Source organism: Ursus arctos, unplaced genomic scaffold, assembly GCF_023065955.2.
Source record: "Ursus arctos isolate Adak ecotype North America unplaced genomic scaffold, UrsArc2.0 scaffold_2, whole genome shotgun sequence".
Taxonomy (NCBI): Eukaryota; Metazoa; Chordata; class Mammalia; order Carnivora; family Ursidae; genus Ursus; species Ursus arctos.
In genome coordinates, this window is record NW_026622874.1 from 23412955 (window position 1) to 23439025 (window position 26071).

The 26071-nt window shown below is 44.9% G+C and overlaps 1 protein-coding gene across 1 annotated transcript in view; it reads right to left on the reverse strand.

The window, feature by feature from the left end:
• The window catches only part of LAMC2 (laminin subunit gamma 2), a 59951-nt gene extending 38387 nt beyond the window's left edge, over nt 1-21564 (reverse strand). Inside the window, exons 1-2 of the mRNA XM_026509199.4 lie at nt 17211-21564; nt 16834-17049 (exon numbers count right to left, since the gene is read on the reverse strand). Coding sequence (XP_026364984.3) covers nt 16834-16912 — 79 coding nt within the window. The 5' untranslated portion in view covers nt 16913-17049; nt 17211-21564. The remainder of the gene's footprint in view (nt 1-16833; nt 17050-17210) is intronic.
• Between the last annotated feature and the right edge of the window lie 4507 nt (nt 21565-26071).

Here is a 26071-nt window from a genome sequence, read left to right on the forward strand (position 1 = left end):
TAGGGTGCTGTCAGAGAGAACGTGAGCTCAGGGTGGCCCAACTGTCCCATTCCTCAAGAGACACCAACCATCTCACATGATGTATTTTTATGTAAAAAATCCTGATTTACATATTTGCAGGGCGTTTTTAAAACCCAGTGCAACCCCTAGAACAAGTCTACGGGCTAAAGAAGACCTGAGGGGCGCCAGCGTGTGCGCTCTGGCACAACTGTCTAACAGCGGGTGTGTCATCTGTCCCTCTGTGATGGTCAAGGCTGAGGAGCCAATATGAGTGTCTGGACAGGTATCTCCCTCCGCCCCTCTCTGTGCCTCGGTGGCCCTCCCAAAGCCACATGTCAAAGAGAACCAGAGTCCCCTGAAGAATACATTTTCGCAAGTGTCCGGGAAAGTTCACCCCATTGATGTTCTGAAGACACTCCTGGAGTGACACCCCCGTGGGGGACCTAAAAGCCAGTGAGGTAACATGTGGAAATACTCAGCATTGTTTCCGGCACAGAACAGACACTCAAAAAATGTTTCAGCCACAGCTGAGAAGAGAAAGGTGATAAGCCTTGAGGTTAAAAGAATTGGATCCAATAAATACCAGTTCTGCTGTTTTCCCGGGCAAATCTCTTCAACTCCCTGAATCTCTTTTCTCTTACAAATGCGGAAGGCATTACCTGCCTCCCTGGATTGTTGAGAGGATCTCATTGAGAAAAGAACATCAAGTCCTTCCCATCTGCTACTTCACTTACACAACACAGGGAGACAGGCGCTGCCTCAGAGGAGAAAAATGCCGTCCAGAAGGTTAAGTAACTTGACCCGGTGGAGAGCTGGGGTTTGAACCTGTGTCTGATGCCAAAATCCACTTTCTTGCCACCGAGCACACTATCTGCATTGGCCATGTGGCCTCAATAACAGTCTGTTTCTAGAACTGCCTAGGGCCACAACTTACCCAGAGCACTGATAAAAACATTCGACAAATGGGTCAACAACGCGCACTGAACAGCTGCCCTGTGCGGGCCGTGTCAGGCTCTGAAGGGGCAAAGGTGATGAAGTGAACCCATGAGCTTCCCAAGCGACTTCCTCACCACACGCGGTTCCTACAACTCGCTCTCTAATCTGGGGAAGTGAACTGACATCTCTGCAGAGCCCGCTCTATCTCTAGACCTTCCCAGGCATCCGCTCGGTCACTTCTCACAGTAACACTTCAACGTGAGCTTTGTCACCCCCATTGACTGGCTGAAGAAACGAACGCTCAGCGACAGTGGATATCTTGCTTCAAGTCACACGGTTGAATGGCAACCATATCATTTGCTCCGAGGTCTGTCCAACCACAAAGCCCTCACCCTCCCATTTCACCCCTGCTTCTCAAGAATCTGGTTACCACTTGGCATGGAGGTGTTCCTTCTAGAAATTCCTCACACGGGCTTCTTCAGCCCCTACTCAAATCTTGTCCCTCCACAGACGGCACTGGTTGTAATAAATTATTTATTTGTTTTTTTGAGTTTTAAATCTGCCTCCCTCCCTGGAATTTTTACTATGTGTTCTTATTGTTCCCTGGAACACGCACACACACACACACACACACACACACACACACACGTACTCCCTTCTCCATTTACTTATTTTATTTCAGACATTGTTTTACAAGCACAGTAGCAGCCGAAACTTTGACCGTCTGAAGACGGTGACAACATCTCCCTCTTTAGCCTTCTCTCCTTCTGGTTACACTGGAGACCTATCACGCCCAGGTCTTTCAACCACATCCCGTGTCACTATTTCTAGATTCTTCTTGACTGTCCTCCAAGGAACATACTCTAATTTCCAATGTCTTTCTTGAAACGGCCAGAATTTATGACAGCACTCCAAGTATGGTCTGAACAGCTCAGCTTGCAACACGACTGGACACTGTAATGCCAGGGACACAATTTAACATTGCGTTAAACTTACAGCATACTAAGTTTGCGCTCAATTCAGACTCCCAGGTCTTTCTCACCGAACTGGTGCCAAGTCGAATCTTCCCCAATGAATGCTTGTGTAACTGATTTTTTGGATTCCGAACGGATGTGCCACACAGCTGTCATGTGCTGTGAAATCACCGAGTACATCGTTAGGCACGTACAAGAGCTAAGTCCAGCAGCCAACGACCCTTGCGAGGTTACCCGGCTGGGTGGCCCAGTGTGCCAGTGCCCTCCCGGCCCTGGGTGCCTTTGGAGGCCAATCTCCAAATAATCACAACATTTTCGTTGTGCCTCTCTTCACCCAGAACAAACTTTTGGCTGATACTAGTTAACTTGATAAGGATAGCTCATGAAATATTTATTCAGAGCAATATTTTAAAAATAGACAACCTGCTTATCAATTAACTTTCAATACCTCCCTCCCCTTCTGTCCTTTCTCCTTTCAGGCTCTACATTGGGGGGAAGAAAACAAAACAAAACAAAAAACAAAAAAACCCCAGCTGTGTTCTTCCTTTAAACCCCCAGGCTTCTGTGGGGGGGACATGGCACTTCCAGCAAGGAGGTCAGCAGCCAGCAGCTCCACTCTGGAACTTGCCCTGGGCCGAATCCCCCTCCTCTGTCACCTGAGTTTCCGTGAAAGCCCAGGGTTGTGCTGACTGGAGTGAGGGATGCGGAGGCCTTGTGCCCGGGTGTGTATCGGCCCTCCGGGTCTGCACAATGTGAGCAGTGCACCAGGACACCCCCCAGCCTTGCCTGCAGAACCTCGAGGTTTCCAAGCTGCACCGAGCTCAGCACTTAGCCGAACTGCACTTTGCTTAATATTGACTCTTCGGAACAGTCACACCCGGAGGAGGAGAGCAGAGAGTTTGTTCCTTTTGCATGGGATGACCCCCTTCGTCACTGCAGCATCTGAAACATGGTCTCTCTCAAATCACCTTCCGAATTTAGACTAACTTCCCTAAAACTAAGTATTACTTGTGCTCACTGCGGGGGCGGAAAAAGAATCTTTTTGTTTCAAATTCCAGAATATTCTTGCAATTTGTTAATAAAATGGGCCTCCTACAGCTGGAGCCTGGTCTTTTTTATTCTGTGACCCATTCCTGCCTCGCCATGGGCCCGGGCACACTGGCTGCAGAAGGGCCCTGCCACGCTGGGAGAGGGGATGCAGGGAGCAGCGGGGACTCTGCCAGAAGGGCTGGCGGGGAAGCAGCCCACCGCAGCCACGGGGGGACCCTGCCCACTGTGGTCGGCACTTCCACTTAGGTTTCTAAAGAAGACAGAAATCTGGCTTTGTGTATGACATCTACGGATTTTTAAGTGGGGGCAAAATTTTTTTTTCTTAAATTTCTGTTTGAAATAAAGCTGTGTCCAAGGGCGAATCTTTGCATTTGATTCTGCTCTTATAACAGGCAGAAAACACTGTCATGCTTTACAAAAAGGAGAAATGGGGCCCTCGTCTATGGCACAGTGGCCTGGTCATAGTGGGTATCTGATGTTTTTTGTTGTTGTTGTTTGTGTGTTTGTTTGTTTTTAAGATTTTATTTGTTTATTAGAGAGAGAGCTAGCATCAAGGGTGGGGAGGGGCAGAGGGAGAGAGAGAAGCGGGCTCCTGGCTGAGCAGGGAGCCCAATGCAGAACTTGATCCCAGACCCCTGGGATCATGACCTGAGCCGAAGGCAGACACTTAACCGACTGAGCCACCCAGGTGCCCTATATGATGGTTTGTGTTTTTTTTTTTTTTTTTTTTAATGAACAAATGAATAAATGTTCTCTTGAACTTCAGGAAACCCCTAGGTGTGTTTCTACCACCGAAAGGACTCTATGTGTCCCCACATGTCTGGACCTGCCTTAAAAAAACAAATACTAATACTTGGCAGTCACTCTCTTCCCTATTCCTTGAAAGGATGCTTTTCTCGACAGAAGCTCAGTCCAGAAAACAACCTTGCTTGGTAACTTATAATACAATGTTTTATTTAGGTTAATATAAGCCTTGGCTATATTTTCAAACAGGAAGAAATTCTTAAGATGTTTATTATACTTTCCTTGTTTTATATTTAGCCTTGTTCAATTTCATGTCTAGAATTTTCTTTTCATTTTTATCTTATAATTGACTTGCTATCTTTCCAAATTTCATAAATAGGCTGTCTAGTTTCCATCAAGGAATCTTGACACAAAGACATGTGATGGAAGTATAAAGACGGGCATCTTGGGCATTTCCTGGGTTGCCTGGGAAGCATTTATTAAGGGTCCATTCACTCAACAAATACGTATGGGGCATCTAGTATGTACCAGGTGCTGTTCCAGGCACTGGGGATACAGCGGTAAACGAAACCTATCAATGTCCCAGCCCTCGTGGAGTTTTCATGCAAGCCAGAGGGAAAGAAAATAAACAAGATAGAGAATAAAAAAGATAGAGAATAAACAGAGAATATTGGGATAGTGATATCTGTTAAGGAGAAATACATAAAGCAGTGAAAGGAAATAGGAAGTTGCAAGGGGAGGAGGAAAGTGAGGAGGAAAGAAAGGTTGAAGTACCATAAGCTGGTTTTTTTTTTTTTAACGATTTTATTTTTTTAAAGGAATCTCTACACCCAACATGGGGCTCGAGCCCACAACCCTGAGATCGAGAGTCACCCGCTCTACCGACTGGGCCAGCAGGCACCCCTGGTTTACTATTTTATTTCTATTTTGATGCTGTTCTGTTCATGAGCTTTATCCATTTATCTATTAGATGTGATGTTTCTCTTACAAATTATGAATTATTTACCTAACACATGTATCAAACTATTCCTCTTTCATTTTGTGACATATTTTACCCCTCTTGATAAATCTCCTTTCTCTCCAAAATCCCTCACTGATAGATTTTGCTTTACTGGTTCTTACTCCTTTTCCCCCTTGCTTCTTCTGTCCTTGGTCACTGAGATGTACATTTATTTAGTTCATTTAATAAATACCACTTCCCACCTGACAGGGAGGCTGCACTGGGCACTTGGACTTCATGAGCCAGCATGATTTCAAAACAGGGAGATGCCAATGTTTTACTTTGTCAAATAAGAGATTAAATATGTATAGATTTAATAAATATATTGAGCTTTATATTGAGCTTTCTCAAACACTCGTCACATTATCCACGTTTTCCTCATTTCACATGGACAGACATGGGTCTGGGACCCGGCGTTCACTTATCACCGTAGCAGAAAAAACAGACACAAGTCACTCTGGGACCCTGAACAGACCCAGAGCCTTGTAGTGCCCTGGAATCAAGATGGGCAGTTTTCTCTCCCTCTTTCACTGAGCTCAGTGTCACAGGTGCCAGGTCCTATCCATTGTCTTATTTGGCTATTCCTTTGTACTGTGCTTTTCCAAGCGAGGGCCATGTCTGCAAGCTTCTGTCCTGTCCTCTCTCGGTGCCCCCTCTCCAGCTCCCCCCATCCTGGTCTCTGGCAGCTGGGGCTCTCTCCACAGCTAAAGGAATGAGATTCATCGAACTGACCTCAAGCCCTGTGTAAACGCGTGGGAGACCAAGTCATGTCCCTCAGGTTTTCACGTGCTTCTCCCAGTCCAGTAGCGCGTGGGTGGTTTTTGTGTCTGACGGTGCTGGCGCTGCTCCTTGGCACCCGAGCATTTATTATAATAATAACTATAATGGCATACCGTCGCGACCCTCAAGGTGCTTCTTAGAGAAGCCCTCCGGGCAGCCAGGCAGGCTGATCCACCCACCACCACCCACGCCCCCCAGACACAGATCCGAGAGCTGGGCAGCCCTCTGCAAACAATGGAGCAAGGTGTGCAGAACCCCTCGGGCTCACTTCACAGCACTCCCACCCTCACTCACACTCACGGCTCCAACAGGTTGAGACAGGAAGCCCGGGGCAAAGGCTGTTTCCAAGCTGCATCCTTAGGAGAATGAAAGGAAACCGAACACACTTCCTAGGGTTGTACTGTCGCAGAGCCTCGGCATAATCAGCCTCATGGTGGCCGTGCATCAGGACCTCATTTTAAATTTCCCATAGGAAACACTGCAAGCAGTTACGAGAAATTGTAGCAACTTGGCCTTAATACAATCATTTGCGTCTAAGCCGATCTTCTTTGTGGTTCTAAACTTAAAAACGTGCTCTGCTTTTCACCCGTGTGACTTAACAATTTATGGGATCACCGTCTTTTTAGTGCTCTAACAAGTAACAACAAATTTAAAAATCCAAAGCTCCTTTCAAAACCCTGTGGGTTTGGTGCTGCCGACCTCTCCAACTTCCTCTCATTCCTCTTTGTCTCCCTCTCTCTCTCTGGGCACCAACACACAGACCCTTCATGAGTTCTGGAAAGCACCCCCTTCCTCCCACTGCAGGCCTCTAGGCTTGCTATTTCCTTTGCCAGGAGGGCTACTCCTCCACAGCCTTTTCCAAGCTTGTACCTAACAAAGGCCTGGGGCTGTGCCGGCTGGGAGGAAGGAAGGAAAGAAGGAAGCAAGGCAGGCAGGCAGTTTGACGTTAAGAAAAGCCAAAAAAGCACCTGAAATCTCCCAGGAGTCAGGGTCCCCATATGAAATTTTCTCAACACGATACACCAAGTGTTCATTGTCTACATACATGGCATTCAGCATACATTGAAAAAGCTACTGTTTCAACCGAAAAAAAAAAAAAAAGCATGGTTCGATGGAAACAAAGAATTGCGAGAAGGTGATAGTTTCAGTTAGAGGGAGTGTCTCAGACTTTCAGGTTTGCTCTCACGCCAGAGGAACTACTCCCGCGTCCTGACAGCCTGCGCACCGGTGGTGGTCCGCGAACCCGGAGCCCCGAGCTGCGCTGACGCCCCGAGGGCAGCAAGGCCAGAGCGAGGCGGGCGGAGGGGCCGGGGGTGAGGCCGGCCGAGGCCGTGAGATCAGCTTGCCGGGGTCGGGCAGCCGGGACAGGCAGTGCACTTGGCTGGCGCGCGGGACGACCTCAGGGGCTAGGAATCCGGCGTCGTGTTGGAACCTGGCAGCGCGCGCCGGCTGCCCGCGCCCACAGCCCTGCCGCCCGGGGCCTCCGTTCGCTGCTCCGTGCTCATGCTGACTCAGTTACACGCAGCACGTTTGGGAGTCCCCTGTGATCGCCTGTGGAGGAGTTCCTGCGGGGATGGCACTCCATTCGCTTCCTTATTTAGAGGAAAGGTGTGCGCCCCCCGCCAGCGTTTTGTGCCCCTCGTTCCCTTTCGGAGAGAGACGCCAAATCTTTTTCTGTCCTTCCCTTTTGAAACTGTCTTCCCTGGGACCCTATGAGGCCATCCTATCAGGTTTCCTCCTGGCTTCTGACCTTGTCCCCAAGTCTTTGTGGCTCCTCTCCTTACATGAACTCTAAATGTTGGGGTTGCTCCAGGCTCAATCCTGAACCTCCACGAGGCCTCACTCTCACCCCAGCCAAGGGCTTGGATAACCGTGATAGATCCTGACTGGGTCACCAAGGTCCTTCCTGGCCCAGACCAGCCACCCGCCTGACATTTCCAACCGGTGGCCTTGCGAGCTCTTTACACAGAACATGTTTAAAACCAACCTTGTAGTTGTCATCCCTTTAAGTCAAAAGGCTGGAAGCTATCCTTATAGGTTCTCCATCCTTACTTGTCCATATTGACGCAACACCAAATTTTATTGATATAACCCACCACATAGCTCAAGCCCATCCAAGTCTATGTCCATAATAGCCCCTCTCACGCAAACCCCATCACTTCTTGCCTACACGACTTCTTAACCGAATTCCCTACTTCTCCTGCCTCCACCCAGCAGTCAGAACACCTTTCCAAAATACAAATTCTACCAGTACCTCTCTGGTACCTTTCCTTTACTTTTAGGATAAAGACCCAGAATTCCTTAACATTGCCACAAAGACTTCCAATGGTCTAATCCTACCTACTTTTCCAGCTTAATTTCATGTAACACTCCCCACTGGGACATCTTCACCTCTCTCCCATTCATTTCATTTATACCTCATTTTATGTCTTCAGTTCCTCTGGCTTCTTAAAATTCTTGCTTTGTAAAGAAAAAGCATCACGGTGGGGAGAGGGGAATGGGGCTAAGATGCCACCGCCATCTTCCCTTTTGTTTGTTCAAAGCAATTACGCTAAAAATTCAACCTTCATTTCTCTTATTGACTATTACCCCCTTCCTCTGAGTCAAAGAGCTGGCCTCCCGTAAACTGGCAACACTTTTCTGCTCAAAGATAGCAACTGGCACCTCCGTGAAGTCCGTCGTAACGAGGTTCGTCAACAGGAAGTCCAAATGTAAAGCATTAGACTGAAAGTGGTGAATAAAATGAACGTTGAGGAGAGTATACTCACATTTTTAAAAAAACCCAAAACCTGGCAAATGTTTATCTCCAGAACAAAAACAATTATTGAAAGCGTCCTCCAAGTAGCAATCAATTCTAAGGTATTTTTGGTTATTTTTTCAAATACGCAAATTGCACATTACTCACAAAACCTAAAGCAAGATACAACTGACATCTATCTGGTGGATACCAAAGGCATTGGTAGCTATCATCCTATTTGCCAAAATTGAAGTCTCCAAACCTGAGATACTCAAGATGACAAGATGAGTATTTTTATTGTATTACACCTACATGTAATGATGAAAATGCTTGTAAGTATTTTCTAGTTTTAAAACCTCCTTCTTGAGATTTTTCTTTCCAAGATTTAATATGTCTCTCAGGTTGGGTGAGAATCTGAAGATTTCTTCATTTAAACTAATCTTGAAATATTATGGTTTAATGTGTGAATGTCTGCTTCCAGCTTCATCTTTTTAAGACATGTCACAATATGTGTTCTAATTAAAATTTAAAACTGAAGTGGCACTTTCCTCACTAAAGAGTTTTTAAACTGAATTCAGTTTTTCTCTCACATTTTTCACAGCTGCCTTTTTTCTTTTCTTTTTTTTTTTTTTAAGATTTGATTTATTTATTTGAGAGAGAGAGAGCATGAGCCAGGGGTGAGGGGCAGAGGGAGAGGGAGAAGCAGACTCCCCACTGAGCAGGGAGCCCGCTGCTGGGCTGGGGGCTCGATCCCAAGACCCCAGGATCATGACCTGAGGCGAAGGCAGACGCTTAACAGACTCAGCCACCCAGGTGCCCCATACTCTTAATAGTCTAAAGTCATCAAGAGTCAATGAAATTCAGATCCCCACATTTTCCTTTTGAATGATTACAACTTAAAAAGAGTCACCTAGTTTCACTAAGAGTTCATAGCACATTATATTACAACTTAGACTTGGAAAAGGCCCAGGTGGACTGCAGACACTTGGCCTCGTAAGGCCTACACCAGGAGACCACATCTGGAGATGTCTTCCCCTAATGCTCCACCAGGGCCCAGGCGGATGGTAGGGAGAGGGAAAGAAAGTCCCAGCCAACAGGGGACACCAGTTGTCATCTAACCAGCAAAGGAGTTCAGGGTAAGGGAGGAGGCTGATGGCTCAGTCTGAGTGAGTTCAAAGGTGAAAGGGAAAAGAAGATTAGGACACGAGATATAGAAGAGTTTCTCCTTTTCTTACACCTGGCACGAGAACGGGCTCTACACCAAGACAGCTGGTGTCAGCTACAGTATGGAGACTCAGTGAGCAGGCACGGTAAGGGTTCCACGTGCAAAAATTCAACACCCCACATCCTTCTGACCACACAAGCAGCGATTTCTATGAAATCATCTATGAAGAAAAGCATTTCAATATAAAAAGCATATTTGACTAACTTCAAAGAGTATGGTATTCACCGAGCATTTTCTACACAACTCAACAAAAGGTATCCTATGCCCTTTTAAGAGCAGCTGAAATAAAGAAAGGTAGAGTGTTCAGGACAGCTAGAGGTGACATGAAGCAATGAGGACCAAAGGGGGAAAAAAAACTGGGCATAAGGAGTCTGGGTAAAGAAAAGCTAAAAAGGAAATTCTGATTTGTATTGAATTGCTTTTCAGAGTATATATTAAATGTGGTTTTTCAATCATTTAAATTCATATTTTGTTGGCTCCTTTAAAAAAAAAAGTTACCAAATAAATACTTGCTCTTTAAACACTGAATTGCTTTTAGGAACAATATATTTTTGTACAAGGAGATTAGCCATAGACTTTTTGCTGTCCCTACAGCCCTCCGCAAAGATACACCCATGGAGGTAAGTGCATGCTTACTCTGCCCCATTATAGCTCTCAGTGTGACAAAAGAATGAGGGTAATTCACGTACACTTACAATGTTGCGAAAATATGTATGGAGTACGTTTATAGCATCTTCCTTAGAGATTCCTTTCTGGAAGAAAATCCTTTTGAAAATCATAGATTAAAACTGTACTGCTTACAGTCAGAAGAATGAATCAAATGGTCTTTGAGGGGACCAAGCATTGTTTATATGTCCATAAAAAGAAGTAACAAATATCCCAAGAAGAGACTGGACCACGAAGGCTCCACCAGGGAGTGGGCGCCATGTGCCTTGCATCTCAGCTGGACAAACCCGCTGCTCCTCCAAAGTCCCCTCCCACGCCCGCTCAGCTGTGGCCTCACCTCGTTGCCCGTGGGCCTCAGCATGTAAACGCCCCTCCCACCATGAACGCCCCTCCCGTGAGGCAAGAGCAGAAACTTTGGATTACTGTTGGACCCACTGCCATTGCAAAGTAGACCAGTCTATCTGCGATGAGAAATGACCTTTCAACATTCCGAATCCCCTTTTAGCAAAAGCAAAATGGGTGATAATTTGAAATAGGAAATAAGTGTAAAGCTTTCATGGTCCATGTTCTGGCCATGGAACTGCCCTGATCCTGAAAGACTCTAAAACTCATACCAATGGTCTCCAACAGGGAGAGAAAAATAGTCTCTGGACACAAATATGCATATATAGAGTCAAAATGTCAGCAGTTATTGAAGAACAATGACTGTTCAAACAAAAAGGCTTATCGCTGTCCCTCAACTCTCCTTTTATTTTTATTATTTTTTAACTGAGCCACCTGGTCAATTCCAAGCTGCATGAAAATCTGACAACAAAGTTGAACAACAAAAGAAAAAAAAAGAAAGAGAGAGAAAACTTAGTCATTTAAAATCTGTTCTCTTGTCAATGTCCCCACAAACTAGAGTTTGTGTTTGGTTGTACCCTGTGGTCCCCTGACAGTTTTGAAGGAAGGGCCACTATAGTGAGTCACGTACACAGAGACTTCTGAATAGACAGGACACAGAAGCCCCTACTAGAGACACAGGGATGTTCTTATAACAGATCAAGATTCCATCAAGTCTAGAAATTAATTCAAATGAAAAATTTTAAGAAGAATTGGAAATAAGCCAAGAAGCTGTCTTGTTAAAGAACATTCATCTAGCAACCGAAATCTGGCCCCGTTACCAAGTGCGTGGCTCTGGTCAAGGCAATCACTGCTCTGTGCCTCAACTTGCCCATCTGTAAAGGAGGACTGCACATGCTAGGGCCCAGCTCCGTGATAACTAACTGTGAGAATTTGCACCATTCTTTACCTGGGGCCTGGGTATCATGTTCCTCATCTACAAATGAGAGGCTCTCGTCCAGAACCTCTACGGACCACTCTCCTTTAGGACCATGATGCCGTAGGAAGAGAAAAAAGTGGGGAAATGCGCAAACCTTTTTGTAAGAAATGTCCCACCTACATGCAACTAAAGATATGAGTAACTGTTCCAATGTTTAAATTAGTGTGGGAAATGATTTGGCTGCAATTTAATTTTTTCTAGAATGTGAATACTGATGGCAATGAATACAAATAAAATCCAGAAAAGCAGCAGTTGGAATTCTGTAAATGGCCGACCTGCCTGAAGAAGGCCAGGACGCGTATACCTTCAGCTGGGGATCTCCACCTCTCCTGGGATACAGCAGAAGGAAAAGACTTGAGCCCTTCCATTGATCAGTGTAGGAGGAAGCACCATGCTCTTCTTCTCTCATAATTGTGACATAAGGAAGCACATGTTTGTTGGGGAGGCACGTATACAGACATACAGTCACCCACAGAAACAGAAAAGACTTAGCTTTGGGCTTTGGATATGATTCAAACATTACATCATGTACCTGGTGGTTATTATATTAGAACACAGCCCAGTAATGATTCAGTAATCCGCTAGGCCTAATTCGTGACTAAATTAGAATATTCCACAATCTATGGCACACCTATTTCTACAGCGGTCTGTAACAGATAATTCAAGACTTGTCCTTGGAAATTTCTTTAGGAAAAAAAAAGTCTATATAATTGAGCCACTAAGAACTTTAGTAGGAAAAATATTTCCAAGATTGCCTCGACAACTTAATTCTACGCTCCTGAGTTTCCCAGCAGCACAGATCACAAACCAACATTCTTCCTCAGCTCCTGGGACCAGTCAAGCTAAGCCAATGGCTGCCCCCAGCTCAGGACACCAGAATTTAAGCCTTCATAGGAATTTCCAGCATACACTCTAACCCAGTTCTATACTCCGGTTTATTGCACATACTTGAATATAATAAGGTGGAGGTTTTTATTTTTCTGGGGTGGGGGGGAGGTCACATTTAAGTCTTTTCAAAATCTCCCCTAGTATGGGGCACTTTCTCAATTGCTTTTATTGTTAAAATATTATTTGGGGAAGACACATTAATTTGACATGACGTCAATCAATGTTTTGGACACTTATCAGTAAGAAAGAGGTCAGACTGTTGAACACAACTTTCATTTTCATACTTGTTCATTATCTCACAATGGCGAGTGCTGAAAGTTGTCATAAATAAACCTTTCACGATGATTATGCTGTGAAGATTACAGTGTGTGTTGAAGGATAGTTTTTAATCTGTGGACATTTTGAAAATGATGTGCTTTCCAGTGACAGCATCAAAAGCAGACTCAAATCGAGCTGCATCTCAAGCCACCTGGTCCGAAGTGAAGACGAAACCGTATTCGAGTTGTGTTAGATGCTAAGGTTGAGTCTGAATGTAATTAGTTCATGGAATGTGGGTTTACAAATTAATACTTGTAAGCTATTATTTTATAAATTTTGTGACTTTAAGTGGGTTTGTGAATTAATATGCTAAATGAAGCATAAAAAGACATGTGACCACTGCATCTGCACTGCTAAATGTTTTCATAATCCGGTTGGCCAAACCCCTTTTTTGGGGGCAGGACAAAGATTCTCCTGTTGAGAAGTGAGAGGCCAGCTTCTGTGGGTATATTCTCGAGAGCAACAGACTTGATGAATCTGTATGTGACACGATCTGGTGGCTGACAAAAGGCAAGGATAAGAAATGCTGTGAAATCTAATTTTGGAATTCCAATCTGCTTTGGGTCCCTTGTCAGGAATTCCATTTGTTTCATTGGGTAAAACCCGGGATTCATTCCAGCCGGAGCAGAAGGGCTCCTCATCACCTTTCTTGGGCTAATGAAAGGAGCCTCTTCAAAAATTTTACCACTTAAAACTCAGAAGGCGCCATATTGCCATTCAGCCCTGGCAAGGCAGTTAGTCATGTCATAGTAATACTGAACACGTAGTGGGTGCTTCCTAGGCACTGTGCAGAGTGCTTTATAGGTAATGATCACAACAGTTTATTTTCCTCATCTTAGAGATCAGGAACCTGAGTAACAGGGGAAGTAGCTTGTCTAACCCCCACAAATGGAAAATGACAGAGCTAGGACTTGAACCCAGGCCTGCACCTGTTTGCACGATGCTGTACCATTTCCACAGTTTAAGTAACAGAATCCATGGGAGAGTCTAAGTCTTTCCATGGGACCCTACCACTATCCACAGCACCTCTTTTCCCACATCAGGCCATGGGAGAAATCCAGATTAGTGTTCTATAAACACCTTGGATTCTGAGCTTATCATTCTAGAATGATTGCTTCAAAACTTACCTGAGGGCTGGATCCAACCGTATCATTTTAGTCCTCATTCTTTGTGTATTCACATTCTTATACAAATAGCATGTATTATATCTACATTGCTGCAACTCTTCCTTGGGCTAGCAGAACACCCCCCTTTGACAATGTTCTCTTCTAACCTCAAGGCTCATTGTGCCCTATTCTGCTTCATTGTTGTTCCATCTCCTTGGTAAGTGTTGAGGTTTCTCTTACCTCGATGTCCCAGTAATCTCATCTATAGTCAGGGCTTTGTTTTCCACCACTGTTTTCAAGCTGTTCTAAACTTCAAAATCATAGTTCCAGCTCTTTACCAGGACTGTTGCGCATCTCCACTTGTGTCTCTGATTCAACAGATCCTCATAGGAACTCACCCCTTCCCCTTCATCCACTACCCAACCTTGCTCCCAAAGCCGATCCTTCCCTTTGAGCTCTCGTTTCCTTTCATGGCATCACTGTCTAACCAGTCACACTAACCTCAGACCCATCTTGGACTCTTCTTTAGTTCTCATGATTTCCCCTGACTTGTATCGCTAACACATGCTCGCTGGGTCACCAAATTCTTTCCATTTTACCTTCTAAGTGTCCTGTCATCTCCTTCCACTTTGCTGTTTCCACAACCACAATGAAAGCCTTCGTCATTTCTCATTTGGATTATTGCAATGGCCATTTGTCGCCCTCTCCCCCCTCAAGTCCATCCTCTAAGGCCTTCAGTGAGTGACTTTGCTAAGACACGAAGCTGACCAGGCCCACCCCTGGTTATAAACCATCCACAACTCTTCTTGACCTCTGGGGCACTACCCTAACTGCACAGCCTGGCACAGAAGGCTCCTCATAACCAGGTTCCTGGCTCCATTTCTAGTCTCATTCCTATCAACTTCTTGCCCCTTCTCCAGTCATGTGACCCACGTGAACTATGATCCCGACTGATGGAGCTACACGGCACATTCTCTCACACCAACCGTGAGTTCCTGAAGGGAAGTCCTTATCTAGCTTACTGATCTCTGCAGGTCCAAGTTCACTATTTTTACCTGCACTGTTGGCTTCAGACTTTTTAAAGAAATGTGGTTCCAGGCATTTTAAGGCTCTTCGCAATAATTCCTCGTCCTTTCAACAACTCTGCCAGGTGGCACACTGCGCCCATGTAACAGGCAAAGAAGAAGATTCCAAGAAGCTGAGAAGCCTGAACGATTACTAATAAGAAACTAGTAAGTGGGTCAGCCAAAATTTGAAGCCAGGTCAGGCTGACTCTAAAGCCTGTGCTTGAGCTGAGACCATGCCTGTTTCACTGATGAGATCTAGCACCATAATTTCACCTTCAAGAGAACAACTTGGAAGCGATGTCATTGCTTTAGACTCCTAGGTGCAGCCCACAGGATGCCCAGAGGCAGGCCACTCTGGGGAGTGGCAAGTCCCATACTTTAGTTCAGCTTACGCTTCATTCCAGCAACCCGTGAACAGAAGAGCATGGGTGCTCTATGAAGCTCTTTGAGGAGGGAGCCTAATATCTTAAGCAGCCCATCTCCAAGGAAGAGGAAAGTCTAGAAATGAGACTGAACACGGCTTCTGACTTACTGGTCTAGATGGAATACTCAGAGCTTATCTATCCTAGAGAAGTACGAGTCCAAGTCTGTCCTCCTGAGTCTGATTTTATTAAACAGTTGATCAAATCCTACATGTTTATTTCTGTTATCTAATCCTCACACCTATACCGGCGGGAAAATTGCTTCAATAATCACCCACTATGTAAAACATACGTACTAGCTGCCTTGGTACTTTTACAATGTGGTCCCAAAAGCTCCAGCCTGAGAAGCCCCAGATCAAGTGGCAGGTATAGCTCTCCCAACAGCTGGTGTGTGGCTTGTGCAAATCCATGTTGGTGTTTTTGCATTTTAAGCCAAGGGATATAGTAGTTGATCCAGAAGCAGTTCCTCTGAATTCTAATATTCGACGACTCTCCTTACTCTTAGGATGTTTCTCACTAGGTGAACTCTAAGGGACCTAACCTACATGATTATTTTCATCAGTGACTTTGGAATATGGTGGTCGGGGATGATGGGTTGGCTGTTAATTCCAAGAAGGAAAAAAAAAGAAAAGGACTGTATCAGTGCTTTCAAACACATGCTAAAGTGTCCATGCCATTCAAATATAATTCAGGCCAGCCATTTAGGGAAAGTCGAAGATAATTCCGTGCCTATGTGAACATTGTCTCATGTTCACGCATTCCCATGTGTGAAAATGACTCTTGGACCCATTGAAATGAGTACTGAAATGCCATCAGGTGCAGGAAGCAATATAAATATGAAAATTCAGGGTAATGAGCCATGCAGATATTATTGGTAAAACTCAGTGACGAGGAAAACATGGGTTATGTGTTGTCATAGCTGACACATGCCTATAGCAAACGGTTGCTAGGTTCTCAGCAAGTTTTGTTTACATCAGTGAGTTGAACTTCTCACGAAATGACAGCCGCTGGATCTCGAGCTAAGATCAAATGATCTATGACATAGGTGCCCAATAAGTGCCTGTTGAATATTATGTGAGAATACCTTTAAGAAGTAACGTTATGCAAAATAAAGCATCGCCAAGACTCCTACGGCTCAGTTTCCATCCCAAAGACGAACTGGGAATTCCAGAAGGGTTATTAGGCTCCTTTTCCATCTTTGTGGTGTTCACAGTCACAGAAAACATTCCCACCCAAATCCCGTCCACGAAAACGCATTACGGGAAAGAATGTATATGCCAACGTATTACTGATATTCTTGATCAAACCGGGGCCCACTGGTCCAAAACGCAATCAAGAAGGAACATTTGTAAAGGAAGGAAAATCCTGGTTTGGCACAACCTGCCGGCTTCACGTTGGAAACTCAAGACTGTATGTAACATTAGTCTTAGGTTAAACCCGATCTCCAGAGAAGCCCCAGATGCGGGAGGAGGAGGGAGCTCTAAAGAAGTTTCGACACAGTGGAAACCCTCGGAGGTGTGCTCAGCCATCACAGGCTGCAGGGCAAGGCCGGTTACCAGCTCAGGGCTGCAACGTTTCCTCCGGGGGAAGCCGACTCACCTTCCCTCCTGGAGGTGGCCCGGGCTGCAGGCAGGAGGAGCGCCAGGCAGAGGCAGCCGCTCAGCCAGGGCGCAGGCATGGCCGGGCCGCGCGTCCGTCCGCCGCGGAGGGGTCTGCACGCGCCTCGCCGCCGCCGCCGGGTTCCACTCTGCGCTCCGCTCTGCCTGCCTTTTCCGTGATCAGGTGGTTTTATCGACTCTTCTACCTGACTCAGTCCTGACAGGAAGAGAGCCCGTGTTTCAGGGTGTGACTCACCTGTGAATAAGGAGGACCCAGCCCTCCGGAGGCAGACAAACACACAGGGCGCACTCGGCGCTGCAGCAGCGCTCCCCCCGCCGCGCCCCCCCCCCCCCCCCCCCGCCGCCAGAGTTGCACACCTGGCCCGGGCCGAGGGTGTGGCGCGGAGGCTGCGGCCCAGGGATCCTGCGGCAGGAATGGGCCAGGTCCCCACAGCCCGCCTCCTCTCCCGGGGTGGTCCGCCGCCCAAGGCACCGAGGTAGCCAGCTCCCAGCCTGCCCCTTCCTCAAACCGGGAGCCCCAGGCTCAAGGGCGCAAACTCAGAAACCAGGCGGCAGCCCGGATCGGCTCTGGTCTGAACGCCTGCAAGGGAGACAGGCCAGTCCGAGAGTCCAAACAGCAGCCCTCCGCCACCCCACCTGCTCTAACACTTCTTTCCTTCCGTCCCCATCACCAGGCTGGACGGAGGGCTCCTGTGCTGGGACCCCCTAACTTCCTGGTCACCTGGGCTAGAACTCACAAAGTCGCCTGTTGATTGGTTGGCCTCCCTGGAAGGCTGGTATCACCCTCTATTCCTACCGTCTAGTGCAGTCAGTGCTCAGTAAATGTTCTGTTGAACAGAATTATTTCTTTTACATCTTAGAGCATTTTTCTGATACAGTTCTCTGTGGGCCCACAGAAAATGTTTGACAAGACTAACGTGAGTGTCCTCCAAATCCATTGTGCTAAGTGAAGGGTGTGATATCCAGGAAACAGCAAATCTTGCTGTAGCCTACATTGTCTTTATCCCTGAGAAGGCTGGTGGCAATGATGGGGAGGCCGCTGCCAAACAGAAGCTTTGGTTCCTACTAGAGACTGAAGAAGTCCCAGACCAGCCGTCTGGGTGGCTCAGTGGGTTAAGCTACCAACTCTTGATTTCTTCTCAGGTCCTGACCTCCCCTGGGGTGGTGGGATGGAGCCGGCTTTGGATTCCACTCTCAACGCACGGAGTCTGACTATCCCTCTCCCTCTGCTCCTCCCCCCCCTTTCTCTAAAATAAATAAAGTCTTTGAAAAATTAACTAAATAAATAAAAATCACCAGAGGTTTCTACGTTTTCAATATATATGTACAATCTGTCCAAAACCACCCCTCTCCTACTTTTCACCATCAAGGCCTGCAAAGGCTCCCAATAAATTGCTGTTCACTGACTGAATGTTCTCTAGATAGTTCTATAGATGATAAGACAATACAACATAGTGCATGATTATGTGTCAAAAGGTGTTAGAAATTCAGTTTATGCATGTAATTGAGAGCAGTATGGGCTGACTGGGACCGCTAGGGAGGGTTTTGTACAAAATGTGGACCATGAACTAGGTGTTTGGGAATAATCAGGATCTGAATACAGCACTGAAGAATCACAGGATGAGACAGTTTACTGCAAACTGGCTACCGTCTACTCTAAAATCGCCAGCAACAAAAAATGAGGAATAGAAAGGAAACTCCAATTTTTCTCATCCCAAGCATCTACTCTTCTCTTCCATTCTGTTCAGGAATCAAATAAATAACATAAAGATTTTCTCTCTCAAAACTCCTGGTGTCCAGTTACTGCTACTGTTTCAGTTCCTGGAGACCAGGTCTTTATAATTTTCCCATCTAGGCGCGAGTACATTGTAGAGGCTGAAATCATGTCCCCGGGTCCCCGAGCCTTGCACTTGTACCCATCAGTGTTGCGCAATCCTCCACAGTCCTGCGAGAACAAGGAACAGAGCCCTGCAAAATAAAGTCTTGAAGGTAAATTTCATTTTAGCACAGATTATTATAGTTTACTATATATATAAAACATATATATTTTTTCACTCACCATCATTTTTGGATAGTGACAGGAATAAAAGCTATCACATATAGAGTACCTACTCTTTGTAACTGCTGTTGTAAATCCTTTATACATAACCACACATTCATCGTTGAAACAACGGTACGGAATAAGTGTACTATTAATTTCCCATTTTACAGATGAGAAAACAGAGGCATGGAACGGTCAACAACATGTTCAAAGTTGCACTGCATAGTAAGTGGCAAAGCCAAGATTCAAAACTAGACAATCTAGTTGCAGACTTTGTAGGCAGATGAAAAAACCCCATAAAAAGACAAATGCACAATACTGAATGAATTCAGTAGGCAGCTGGTGGGCTATCAACATCCATGGACTATTGGCCGACAGCGACAGAGCCAAGTCACAATAACTCTGAACAAGTACTTCTGATTTTCCTATCATGCAGGCTCTGGAAGGCCCCCCAGATGTCACCTGGACCTGGGGTAGAAAACGGGCAGCCGGGCCCTGGGCACCTCTTTTATGTGAACAGCGGCCTCTTTTATGTGAACAGTACATGCCAGCGTTTCTTCTTTCCTCCCCTTCTCATTGCCTTATTCTGGGTCTCTCCATGCATCTTAACAACCTGTCTGGTTCAGGCTGGAGACGCCTGCTCTGGCTTAATCTCCTACCTTGCTCCGAGACAATATCAACCCACTTTGCCAATTTGAGGATTTTTCCGCAGTGCTCTACTGGTCAAAAGTCAAAGTTCTTGAAGGTTCTTGAATTCCCAGGGCCAGGTCCTGGTTGACCTCTCATCAAGGCAGTTTATTTAGTTTTCTCTAAGCCTCAGTTTCTTCATCTGTAAAATGGGGGTAATAGAAATAGAAAATGGGGGGGGGTAGAACAGTTATCTGGTAGGGACGCTGGGAAAATTAAATGCATTAATGACCTATCCAGTGCTCACAGAAGCACCAGACCTGTAATATGCACTACACAAGTTAGCTATCATAATAATAATTGTTGCTGTTGCTCTTATTATCACTAAGCACCATCAGTTTGCCCTTATTACAATTACTAACAAATACCGTATGAGAAAGATGGGGAAAGGTTTTGCTTTGACCCTTCTACTAATTGGCTATTCAATAGTAATTTCAAATTTCCGTGAAACTCTTGTTCTAATCCAGGTTCCTATCAGATTGTCAACATTTACTTGGAAGTTGTTGATTAATTTGTATTTTTGCTACATATCTTGAAATCTCCTTCACCTTCAGATCTTCCTGCCTAATGTTTTAAGATTTTTGCATTTAGAACTTCATTTTAAATAAGGGGTAGAAAGATCTTATATTTCAGGGAAAATGGAAAGGTAAGATGGGCTCAAAGAATTCTCATTATTAACTTCAGTGAACACATGCTTTTCGAAAAGATAATGGAAATCTATTTGCTTTTCTATGTGATCCAAATAAATCTTTCTTTTCCAATCCAGACAAAGATCATTAGATGCTGTTCAGCAATAAAAAAGGACGAACCGCTGACACTTACAGAACGTGGATGACTCTCAAGGCATTGGGCTAGGTGAACGAAGCCAGCCAACAAAAGACCAAATTCTTAATAATTCCGCTTAATATGAAATCCTAGAAAAGGCGGGACTATAAGGAAAGAACCTACGAGTGGTTGGCAGGGGTAGGGCAATGACCACAGTGGGGCCCGAGGCTTATTTGGGGGTATGAAAGAAATATTTTGAAATACAGTAATGGTCAAAAGTAATCAAATTTTTAAAAGCAGTCGAATTGTACACTCAAAATAGGCAAATTTGATTGTGTATAAATTATACCTCAGTAAAACTGGTATTAAAAAATAAGAGAAAATCTCAAAAAATTGATAGGATAGGTGAGATGCTATTCAGTTCAAATGTGCAAACTCAGACCCAGGAGGAGAAACACACCACGTCTGCACACGTTGTGGCAAAGTCGCGGCAGAGTCCAGCCCTAATACCCTGCTGGTTCTCATGAGCTCTAAAGAGCTTCAGGCAGAAACACCAGCCAACGATTGCAGGGGGAACCCTCTTGCTGGAACCGGATCTGGGCAATTTAGGAAAGATAAGGTGCCATTCTGAAATGTTTGTTTTGGGAGCACAAATTTCAGCCCTCGGCTGGACTTTTGTTCTAGGAAGTGAGCATCTGGATTGTCCTTGTCTCGCCCACCCCCCCACCCCCGCTCTCCCCCCAAATGGCCCCTTCCCCCACAAATGGCCACTGGCCTTCTAGAAGCCCCGCATCAGTGGGGATGACGTTGGTCCGACGCAGAAGTTCTCTGGTCTCCAGCTGGGAAGGTGCGGGGGCATTTCCTGGGGGCGTGACCGGGAAGGAGGAGGCCCTGGAAGTCCCCAGGTCCATTGTTCTATTTGCAGCTCAGTCATCACCGGGGGACTTTTCTTTTTATGGTGCTATGTAAATCACTCCACGGAACTGTGATCTCTCCACCCCCAACCTCCCAAATAGAATTGCAAGTGACATGTTGATTTTTGCCTTAAGTTCCATCATTACCTTAGCTCACTTTCAGGAGGAATGTCTGGCATTTCAAACTCACTTATGATAAAGACTGAAGCACTGGCTGTTCCACATGCCCGCAACAGACCGGACTGTGGGTGGGACTCGATTCCCTAACCCTGAACCTCCCCAGATGGTTCTAATGATATCAGCATGTGCAGACAAATTTTAAATGTACAATACAGCAATCAAGCAGAAAAAAAACCCTCAAAACCAACAACTCCCCTTTGTTCTTAATTGGTAAAGGAAAATGTCCATAAATGGAAGTGGTTCAGTGTTTCCTGGGCCATCTGGGTAAATTCTCGAATGTTGGCCAGACTCCAGAAAGCACTGTTCTGTGAAGCAAGCACTCTGGCTGGAGTGGCAGGCTTCCATTTTATGCAGAAACATCTATAGCACTCCCGCAGTCCGCTTTCAGGGAGAAGCCAGGCCAGAGTTCAAGTAATGCCTTTTCCTTTTTAAGGGCAGATGATCCTTTTTTTCTGCGGCTGCCTGGTGGTACTCCGAGGCGGGGAATGTGGGAGGAAATGAACAGCTCCAGACAAAGCACGATTTCATTTGCATCTTTTTTTGGTGTCGCTATTGCAGACAGAAATATTCCAATCTCGCCTTTGTTTACCAATATGACAAATGGGAAGGAGCAGAGAGAAGAGGGACACACGCTCAGAACATAGAAGAAATGACAGGGTGGAAGATTCTGGGAACTTTAGTAGATTTAGGGGTGTGTGCCAGCTGTGTGTTCCCTTGGTCTGAAATGGGGTCACCCATCCATCGGTGAAATGTCTGATTCTTAGATTAAACGTGCGGCCCACAGTTCCTCGGCCACACTAATCCTTGATCTATAGATATTAAGAGTTGAATGAGAGGTGAAGGAGCCCACACAGTGAAAATTCTCCACTGGCTTGCACGCGTGGGGGTCCAGGGCTGCAGGAATGACAAGATAGGCTGGAAGGGAGAGGTGGCCACCCTGAGATCAGAGATCCTCGCCCATATGCCTTCCCCAAGGAAGCAACGTGTCCAGGAAACAGTGCTTCTAAACATGCTTCTTAATTTCAATCTACTTTCCCCCCTTTAATAATTTAAATTATAAAGTCTGAAAAACTCTATAGCATTTAGAGTCCAATTCCTTGTTTTTAGATAGGAAACTTTGGACACATTTTAAACATCTAATGGGGGGCACCTGGGTGGCGCAGTTGGTTAACCAACGGCTCTTGATTTAGGCTCAGGTCATGATCTCAAGGTCATGGGATCGAGCCCCGCGTTGGGTTCCATGCTCAGCGGGGAATTTGCTTGAGTTTCTCTCCCTCTCCCCCTCCTGCTCCCTCTCTCTCTCAAATAAATAAACAAATCTTTAAAAAAACATAAACATCTAATAATTTTGACAACCAGGGTAGTGGCAGTGAGGTTGCACTGGATATTCCGCACGTGCCCAGCTCCATGCGCGGAGCCTTGCAGGGGGAGAGGAACTCAATCGTCACCACCGCCCTCTGCAGCAGGTGCTATTATTACCCTCATTTTGAGGTTACTCAGGCTCCCTCACAATCCATGCCAATACCGCTCTCTAGAGTAATTATTCACCTACAAGATAAAAACAAATTAAGCCTCTCACTGAATAAACACACACTACTCCATTAAAAAAAGAAAAAGTTGAGTTGGGTCTTCAAAAAAAATAAAATGCCTAGTCCTTATAACATATACTATATTCTACAGGACTCGTCTCCTGCAGATCAGCAATAAAGGTTTATTAGGAGTGCATTTTCCTGTTCCCATTACCTTTTGTAATTTGTCAGTGGACAATGACTTCGGAATCTTACGCAACATCCTTTTACATCATCCAACGAGGTCTTGATGCTTTCCTCTTGGTCTGATACATTAATCCAGGTAGAAGAACTCTTTCATTAAGTAACTAAGTTCTTAAACTCCTTAGAATAATTGGAAACTGTTTTCAGTCTAGTCTGAGTCTGAGCGGTCTGAAAGAGCTCCAGAATTTAGTGGCTATCTCCAGGTTACACAGAAATCCCCAAACATTCCTGGGTGGGTCTTTTGCAGGAAGCCTGTGGATTGGATTCGACTTTGGTTACAAGGTGGAACTGTCAGACCATGGCAATTATGGAGAGAGCTACCAATAACCACTGAGAAGTCCAGAGACACTCGTCACTAGCCTAAAAATTTCCCACAGCCTCAGTATGTCTACTTAGATTAAGGAGGAGAATTAATGCACTGATTCAGATAATTTAAATCAAGATGACACATTTCCCTCAATTACCTACTTTAGGCGAATATACTTTATATATTATATACATAATATGTAATATACTGAGTTATTTAGACAATTGTTTCAATGTTCTGCTGTTTATTATATGAATACACAGCAAGACTAGATTTAATTGCCATTGCTTTATCAAGGCTACTAATGCCTTTGCTACTTTCTTATCTATTTATATAGATAAGAAAGGGTCCTCTATTTACATAACTTTTGGAAGTAATTTAGAAAATCTCAGCCAAACCAGAATATGGCTACTTGTTTTGGCAGCAGAATTTGTATGTAAAAATGAATACACTTTATGTGCCTTTGGTAAACTTAACATGGATTATATCTATGCTAAAAATTGTACACACACGTGCACATGAATATATGTTACTTGAGCTCTAGATAGAAAAATCTTTTGAATAGAATTGCTGAGTCACTACGTCGTATATTGAAACTGATATAATACTGTGTGTTAACCGTACTGGAATTAAAATCCACAACTTCATAATCAATCCTTTGAATAAAATTTTGGAACTTTTGTTGGTCGGTTTGCTTGTTAGGTTTAATCTTACATTCAATATTTTCTAAGGAAAGGGCAATTTTAAATCTTCTAATCTTTCAGGGCCTGATACAAAGTGCGTCTTGGAAGTCACTATCCCAGTGTTATCCTCAGACTAATTCTTTCCTCTTGAAATTTTCTGAAGAGTTCTTATTAACTTTATAAATTTATGCTAATAAAAATTAACTTAATGAGCTTCCTTTCAGAACCAGATCTTGTCTCACCAGAAGCCCAGTGTTGATTTTCCCACTGGACCACAGAGAGAGCCAAAAGAGTGATGACGTATCAGGTGTGGTGCTGATTCCAGTCAACGTCCCCTTGCACAGAACTAGGCCGTATCGCACCAGTGGAGGTTTTGGAAGGGGGCTGATTCCATGACACTAGCTTAAATGTTGAGGAAAATAATCCAGAATATCCTCAGGTTTTCTTATGAACATATTATGGAATTTTTATCCATAAAGTTCACCAACTCTTTTAAATAGCTGTCTTTTCTAAAAGTTCCTGATCTGCTATAAAAGATGGACTTTCTTTTATTTTCTTAAAAAGACTTCTTACTCGTCCCTGGTTCTAATACTTTAGGATTTGCTAAACAAGAGTAGATCTCCACCATCCCCCACTCCCTCATGACTTTATAAGCTTGATCTCTATGTCCCTTTGCCTTTCTAGCAGAAAAAAACATTTTTGGACTCATCCGGTATCCTGCCCTGGTGATGATTTTGGTTGCTCTCCTTAGAATGTTTCCAAGCTTCCCCATGGATGTCTTGACCCAGAGAGACCAGGTTGTAAAACTTCTTACGTTTGGAAGTGGCTCAGCTTCCACACTGGTGGCACACGGATTTGGATGGAGGGCCCTGTGCCGGGCACCTGGTAGGCTGATGCCCAGCCCAGAGAGATCCAGGAGAGGAGGCATGCAGGGGTCAGGAGTAGTAGAGAGCTGGAAGCCCACACAGAGCTTTCTTCGCCAAGCCATGCACACTAGTCCGCTTGCATCCAGAGGAAGGACATCATTTCCTTACTTTGTCTACCGGTGGGGAGGGGGGGATCCTTTTAGCCGTCAGCAGTAAATGGGAACCAAAGGATCGGTCTACATGAATTCTTGATTTTGTCCTTGATGTGAAGCTGGTAATCCAGATACCATCATTTAGTCTTTCTTTTTTAATTCATGATTTATTTATTTATTTGAGGGACAGCGTGAGCATGAGGAGGATGGGAAGGGGAAAAGGGAGAGGGAGAGACAATCTCAAGCAGACTCCACGCTGAGCGCCAAGCCTGATGCTGGATTTGATCCCACGACCCTGAGATCATGACCTGAGCCCAAACCAAGAGTGGGACGTTCAACTGACAGTGCCACCCAGGCGCCCCAGCATTTAGTTATTCTAATTTGGATTATTTTTCCTTAAATACAATAATTAACACCAATTTTCACTGAATTTCACGTTTTACCTTTCTGCTTACTCCAGTTCTCGCGAACTTTTCCAAAAAGTTTCTTTTCGCTGCACTGATTTGATATTTAACCCCAACCTCAGCAAAATACCTTCTGGAAGATTAAACCATGTATTATGTCTTCCAGGTAATTTACAATCATTTTAGAAAACATTGCTTACCGCACCAATCTTTGAAGGATATTGCTCTTAGCGTGTTTTCCTCCATCCAAAAAAATTGCCCATTCTTCTCTCCTAAGCAAGTTCCCTATGCATAACAGAATATTACCTCTGGTTCTAAGGTAATGAAACTTTAAAATAATTTCTGTTATGGAAATTTAGTAACTTTCTTGAACAAAATGACTCATGTGTCTATCTTGTCTTTAAACACATCCTAGTGTGATCTGTTATGCCTTTTCCAGAGTAGTTT